Source organism: Merops nubicus, unplaced genomic scaffold, assembly GCF_000691845.1.
Source record: "Merops nubicus isolate BGI_N331 unplaced genomic scaffold, ASM69184v1 scaffold34164, whole genome shotgun sequence".
Classification (NCBI taxonomy): Eukaryota; Metazoa; Chordata; class Aves; order Coraciiformes; family Meropidae; genus Merops; species Merops nubicus.
In genome coordinates this window covers 4,230-11,113 of record NW_008605684.1, presented here as the reverse complement: position 1 = coordinate 11,113, position 6,884 = coordinate 4,230, and the positions used below count along the sequence as shown (strand labels likewise).

Sequence of the window (6,884 nt, the reverse complement as noted above, 5' to 3'; positions counted from 1 at the left end):
CATGCAGGGGAGTCCCTGGACATCCTAAGGGGGTTTGGAGGACAAAGCTCCCAGCACAGTCAGGTCCAGTGGGGTCATCGTGCCACCTTGCTCGCAGGCACGCCCTGCCACCCAAATCCTCATCTCCCTGGCCTGACTCACCTCCGTGGCTGCTCATCCACAGGGGCCCCATCCCTGAGCGCTCAGGGCACCCCTTCCCACTCCTCCTGCAGAAACCCCCACCCAAATGCCTGCACCTGCAACGGGGGCCCTTCGCTGGCCAGACCCTCGCGGGGTCTCTGTGCCGAGACTTGGCAGCCCGGCATGCTGCCGGTGCCGAGCACGCGCTTGGCTCGGCTCTGCCGCCAGCACAGCGTGCCTGGGCCCTCGCACAGCACCGCTGTGCCCTTATTAGGGCAGCCGGCGTTCAGGGCCTGTCCCTCAGAGAGGTACAAGCTACCCTGCTCCACAACCTGCTCCCCCATGGCCTGGCATCTGCTGCCTTCCCTGGGAGCTACCCCGGTGCAGAGACTGGGAAGTCTGGTGGCCGTGTGGAGCTGCACTCGGGCCCCTGCCAGCTGTCAGTAGCTGATGCTGTGGGGAAGGAGATGGAGAGGGATGGTGGTTTGCCACATCCTCTGGGTGGGCAGTGCCTTGGAATGGGTAGAGGCTGCCCCATGGGAGCCCCATCCTGCACAACCTGTGTCCAAGTCCCTTTGCATTACCTACTTGGTGCGGGAGGGCTTTGGTTTGTGTTTTTGAGAAACAGCAAATAATTGCTGCCCAATAACCACCTCTGTGCTCCTCCTGTTTGCAAACGAGAGTCAGTGCCAAATTGTTCTTCCTGCTGTAAGTGCTGCGCCCCTGACCCCCTCCCAGTTGAGGAGCTGGCACCGTGAGGGGTTTTCCTCACTCTGCCTCCAGTGCCATGTCCGCTGCCAGCACCACCAGCCCGCGATGGAACTGTGTGTGTTTGCTCTATATGCACAGCCTGGGCAAGAGGCAGGCTCACCAGCCAGGCTGGGATTCTGGCAAACAGTGAGGCAGTTCAGAGAGCCCACGTGTCCCCAAATGTGCTTGTTTATCTGTGCCGTGGGGCCACTTGCGGCGCGTGCTCCCGGCCCGTCCATGTGTGCTGGCTGGGGAGTTGCTGGCCAGTCACCCCAGGGTGGGACGCAGGAAGGTGTTTCCAGCCAGGCTTCATCCAAAACCCTGTGACACGTGAACATTTCCTTCCTCCACACTTCCTCCCTGGCTGGGTCCGCCTGTGGTTTTCCTGGTGTGGAAGGAAAGAAGTTGAAACTGCCTCTTGCTTCTGGGGCTGAGCCGCGGTGCCTGGCACAGCCAGGCTGTCCCGGCATGTCCTGCGCCCCAGCCATGGAGAGCGAGCATCTCCCAGCCCGCTGCCAGCTCTGGGTGGGTGCTGGAGAGCCATGGTGCCCTGCCCCGTGTCTTGGGGCTAGGTGGGCCGGGGGATGGACCCCCCACAGAGGGTCCGTTGCCACCACCCCTGGAGCGCATCGTTGTTGTCCAACCCTACGTTTTGGTCCTGGATTTTGCGCGTGGTGCTGGCGGAGCCATCGGGCTCTGCCTGGGATTAGCGACAGCTGCCTGCAATTGCAGCTCTTCCCAGACAAGCGTCTCGCTCCCCCAAGGCTGGGGCTGGGGCTGTTTGGGGAATGCTGCCGGGGTGGTTTGTCTTGTAGTCTGCTCCAGGAATGTTGGCCAGACGGTCAAATTCTTCTCCCCTCTTGTAAAATGAGTGATGTGGGGCGTCTCTGGGAGAGCAGCCTGCCAGTCCCTCCTCCTCTGGATAAACCTGCCTGGCCCGCACCGCCCTGTCATGGGAACGGGCCCTTTCAACCCCAGCCACAGTAAATACGTGCCCTGCCAAAGCAGAGGGGGAGGGTGCGGAGGGGGGTGCCCTGTCTCCCTCCTCTGGTGCCCCCCACACTGGCCAGGAGGGTCAGCACTGGCAAGGGGTGGCAGCCTGTCCCTGTCCCCCCCTCGCCACCTGGCTGGCTCCTTGTCCTGCTGCTTCCCCGCTCCGGCATGGCTCTCCGGGGACGCCTCGCTCTTCCTGTTCTCCTGACAGGAGGAGAGAAATCTGGATTCTGTCTGCGCCGCTCCCCCCTCCTCCCACTGTGTCTCACCCCCCAGGTTGCTGTTTTCCACAGAAATGTCAGGCTCAGCTCTCCTCTCCTCCACTCCTCCTGTTTTTTCCCCTCTAATCTTGGCCTTCGTCTCCAATTACTTGTTTCTCTCCTTCTCTCTCCAGAGACCCTGATGGACACGAAGTGGGTGACCTCTGAGTTGGCATGGACAACTCATCCGGAGACGGGGGTAAGTCTGGAGCCAGCCATGGTCCCGACCTCCAAAGGGCATGGCTGGCCCTAGCCTCATGGGAATCAGGCTGCTTGCCAGCGCCTTTGTGGAGCTGGCTGAGTCTTCCTCCTTCCCTCCCATGCTTATCCTCTGGCCTCACAAAACCATCTCCTCCTGACTCCGTGCAGGCAGAGCAGGAGCACCATGGTCCCTGGCCCAGGTTGATCTTAGTCACCTTGATGACCAGGAGGGTTGGGATGGGTGGAGGTGCAGCTGCTGCTCTTCCCTGTTGATTTTTGCCCGGTCCCTCTCCCCACGCTATTCGCAATGTGTCCGTGGCACTGATGTCCCCGACTGGGGGTCTGACCTGCTCCCCTCTCGCTCGCAGTGGGAAGAAGTCAGCGGTTACGACGAGGCCATGAATCCCATCCGCACGTACCAGGTGTGCAACGTGCGGGAGGCCAACCAGAACAACTGGCTTCGCACCAAGTTCATCCAGCGCCAGGACGTCCAGCGCGTCTACGTGGAGCTGAAGTTCACCGTGCGGGACTGCAACAGCATCCCCAACATCCCCGGCTCCTGCAAGGAGACCTTCAACCTCTTCTATTATGAGTCGGATACAGATTCTGCCTCTGCAAACAGCCCTTTCTGGATGGAGAACCCCTATATCAAAGTGGATACAATTGCCCCGGACGAGAGCTTCTCCAAGCTGGAGTCTGGACGTGTGAACACCAAGGTGCGCAGCTTTGGCCCTCTCTCCAAGAATGGCTTTTACCTGGCCTTCCAGGACCTGGGAGCCTGCATGTCCCTCATCTCCGTCCGGGCTTTCTACAAGAAATGCTCCAACACCATTGCTGGCTTTGCTATCTTCCCGGAGACTTTAACGGGGGCCGAGCCCACCTCGCTGGTCATTGCTCCGGGCACTTGCATCCCCAACGCCGTGGAGGTGTCTGTACCCTTGAAGCTGTACTGCAACGGAGGGAGATGGCGAGGGGATGGTGCCCGTGGGAGCGTGCACGTGCGCCGCTGGATACGAGCCGACCATGAAAGATACCCAGTGCCAAGGTACGTGCGTGGCGGGGTGAGCGTGGCTCTCGTCCCCGTGGATGCGTTGATGCGGAGGAGGCAGTTTTGTGCTGAGCTCAGTCCGGTTTTGGAGGCCTGGGAGCTGGGCAGGCTCCCGGAGGAAGGGGCAGGGTGGTGTGTTAGGGGACAGGTCTGCAGTTTGACTCAGCATCTGGAAGCGTGGAAGCCTTCGTGGTCCAGCCTCGCGTGCTGTCTGCTGTGACACGCTGGTTAGCGTCCGCCAGCGCTACCCTCTGTGGGACACATCTCCTCGCCAGGAGCCACGGCTCAAGGCTTGGTTCTCAACAGAGACCCAGCATGTTTAAGATCCTGAGTGTTACCAGAACCTCCCCCTAACCCCTGCTGCTGTGTCCAGTGTCTCCCCGCTCTCCCTCCTGTGGCGCTCATCGCTGGAGCGAGTAGTTGTTCCTGGCAAGCACAATTTCACGCTGCATGTGCTTGGAAACCCTGGTGTGGTGAGCAGGGCCTCGCTGCGCTGGCTGCGGGAGGAGCGAGCCAGATGCGTGCAGATACAGGCTCCCTCTGCCAGCACTGAGGGCTTGGAGCGGGGAGGGTGAGGAGCAGCAGGAAGGCATGGAAGACAGTCCCTGTTTTCCCGTGCAAGTCCCGTCCCTGCTCCGAGAGGAGGGAAGAGCATCTCACACACGGAGAGCTGCCCTGGGCGGCAGGATAGCCCTGTGAAGGTCCTGCAGCTGCTGTGCTCTACCACAACAGCTTTGGTGTTGCTGTTTCACCCTAGGTTGGTTGTGTTGATAAGGAAAAATCTGTCCAGATGATTGTTGCTCTCCTTTGGGGTGATATTGTCCTCGGGAGCCGTCTCCAGCATGCGGGCCGCTGCCCGATGGTGGCTGGGCTTTAGGGCAGAGGGGTTGGTGCTGCCCTTGGCCGGAGACTCTGTGGGGAGCAGGCCAGCAGGCCAGCGGCTGGGCCCCCAGCACTGGATGCCTCGTGCTCGCCGATGACGGGATGCTTGGCGCCAGCCCTTGGCTTTTGGCAGGGGCGATGTGATTTGGGATGGCCCGTGACGTGTGGCTCGGGCCAGGCCGGCCGCTCCGCTGGCTGTGGGAACAGGGTAGCTGTTGGCCGTGCTGCTGTGGCTGGTCAGGGAGAGCTCAGCTGCTGTGGGGCTGTGGCTCTGCCAAGGGACCAGAGCCTCTGGCACTATCGGTGCCAGCACAGCCCTGACTTTGGGGGCAGGTTGGCTGCGGCCCTGGCCTCCTGCATTAGTCCTGCAAGCAGCCGATCTGGCTCCTCCTGGGGCAGACAGACGCTGGTGCTAGGCATCCATCGCTGGGTGACAAGCCATGCTTAAAAGTGTGTGCTAGGGTCCCTGCTCCTGGGATCTGGTTTCCTTCTTGCTTGGGCTGGGAGATCTTGGGTCGTGTCGGATGTTTGCTCTTTCCCAGTGGGGTCTGGGCACAAGGTGACACAGTTTCCAGCCAGCATCTAGGCTGTGTGGAGCTGGAACACCCTGAGGCAGGACTGAGGGCTCCTCAGGGCATCGCTGTAGCCCAGGGTGAGTTCTCCTCTCCACATCCCCCCAGTCGAGCAGAGTCCTACACGATGGCTCTCGCAGCGCCTTTAATTTCCCCCTCTCCAAGGCTCGGCTTCTTCCCCAGCACGTGGGGAAGCCGCACGGAGCCGCGGGCACGTCTCCATCCGGCAGCCTGCCCTCTCACCGGGCAGAAGCGGCGGCGTCCTCACGTTTCTCTGGGAAAGTTGCGCTGCGCTTCTAGGATCAGATTTTCCGCCATATGATCGTGTGTGTTTTAAGTGGAAACAGCTGAAGAAGGGCTGGGAGAAGCCGGAGCCGCAGCTCCCTTTTCTCCTCTCAGCCGGAGGTTCCCTTACCCCGTCTCGGCACCCGCGGCGAGGGGAGAGGTGCGGATGCGGCCCCGCGGAGCTGGGGGTTCAGAGCTGCCGCCCCGGGGAGCTGCTGAGGTTTCACGGCACCGCTGAGGAGCACTCCGGAGTGCCAGATGGCATTTTAATAAATAACAATACCCAGTTAGTGCTTAGATGGGATAAGCCCTGTTGTAAATCTCCCCCTTTCCCCAGACTTTCAGTGGTCTTTGAAGATCTCCTCCTCCTCCTCCTCTTTATCTCCATCCAGAGCCAGGATTAGACCTCGCATTCAGCCCTGTTACAATGCAGCTTGTATCCCGGTCCCTCGGGAGCCGAGGGCTCATCCCGCCCGGCTGAAAGCAGTTTCTTTGGCATGCTTTGTAATGCGATACGCCAGGCTGGTATCTGGCGCTCTAGTCCTGAGTTGCCACAGCATTGATTTGGCATCTCGTTCTCAGCCTCATTATCTTTATTTAATTAGCACACGGCCCTTCTGGGGGTTGTGCCGCTTCCCACACGCTCCCTGCCACGCAGAGCTGCAGAGGCAGCTCTTGCAGGATGAAGAGGAGCTGCTGGACCAGGAGAAGGACGAAGGCTCCCACATGCCTCTGCAGGCAGGGGTGCACTGCCTTCGCACCCCAAGCCCTGCACCCCCGGTATTCAAATCTTCTGCTCTGGCCCTTCTCCTTTTGGTTGGCAAGCACCCGAACCATTCAGGGGACTGGGTGTCAAGGTTCTCCCCATGTTGCACGGGTGGGAGTTTCCTTTGAGCAGTGTGGGGCTTCTGGCGCAGAGCAGCTCAAGTCTCTGAAAATGCTCCTGGGCACATGCTGCCCGTGCCGGGTTCACCAGGATTTTCACCCCTCATGTTGCTGGTTTCACCCAAAGACAGAAAGGTTTGGGGTCTGGCTGGCTTCTGTGCCAGGGCTAGCAAAGTGCTCTCTCCTTGATGCCCATGAAGGGGTCCTAGAGAGGGGCCATGGTGCCCCCAGAGCCTATACTCTGCTTGGGAAGGGGACTGAGGTCTCCGTGGTGCAGTCAATGGTTCCCAAACCATAAAAGCACCTGGGGAGAGCATGCAGCGTGCCGCCGCACCCTCCTCAGACCCATTTCTCAGCCTTTTCAATGTTCCGTTTCTGAGGGCACCAGGCATTGTATGTTTGGTCAAAGTCAGTAGTTGATAGCAGGTTAGGCTGGGGCCAATAGCTGAATTTTTGTGAAAATAAATTTCCTTTGCAATCAGTGACTAATGGAAACATTACCCTGAATTAAATTAAAAAAAAAAAAAAAGCCAAAGTGCCAAGCAAGCATTGCACTTGCCAACTGTTTGCAGCTTTGCGTTGCAACACGGGCTTGCTGCATGAAACCCAGGAAGTGAAACTGCCTGCGATTAATTGCCCGGGCTCCCAGATCAAAGGCAGCGCGGGCAGGGGAGAGCTGCCGGTTTACAGCCAGGCAGCTCCACAATGGGTTACTTGTAACACAGTCGAGGAAATCTGCCCCTGCCGTCCTGCCTGTGACCCGCTGTGGCTCCAGAGGCAGCTTTGCTTTTTGGAAAACTTTTATTTTTCCTTTTTAAAACAAAAATGGGTTTCCCACCTATTCTTTGGATGCCGCTGTTCAAACCCTCGAGGGCTCTTTCACTTCTC

At 59.5% G+C, this 6,884-nt stretch overlaps 1 protein-coding gene across 1 annotated transcript in view; it reads left to right on the top strand.

Annotated features, from left to right (window-relative positions):
* Positions 1-1,338: 1,338 nt before the first annotated feature.
* LOC103772075 (ephrin type-B receptor 3-like) overlaps positions 1,339-6,884 on the top strand; it is a gene marked incomplete at its 3' end in the record, with an annotated part of 9,747 nt that continues 4,201 nt past the window's right edge. Inside the window, 4 exon segments of the mRNA XM_008939395.1 lie at positions 1,339-1,395; positions 2,260-2,322; positions 2,693-3,283; positions 3,285-3,369. Coding sequence (XP_008937643.1) covers positions 1,339-1,395; positions 2,260-2,322; positions 2,693-3,283; positions 3,285-3,369 — 796 coding nt within the window.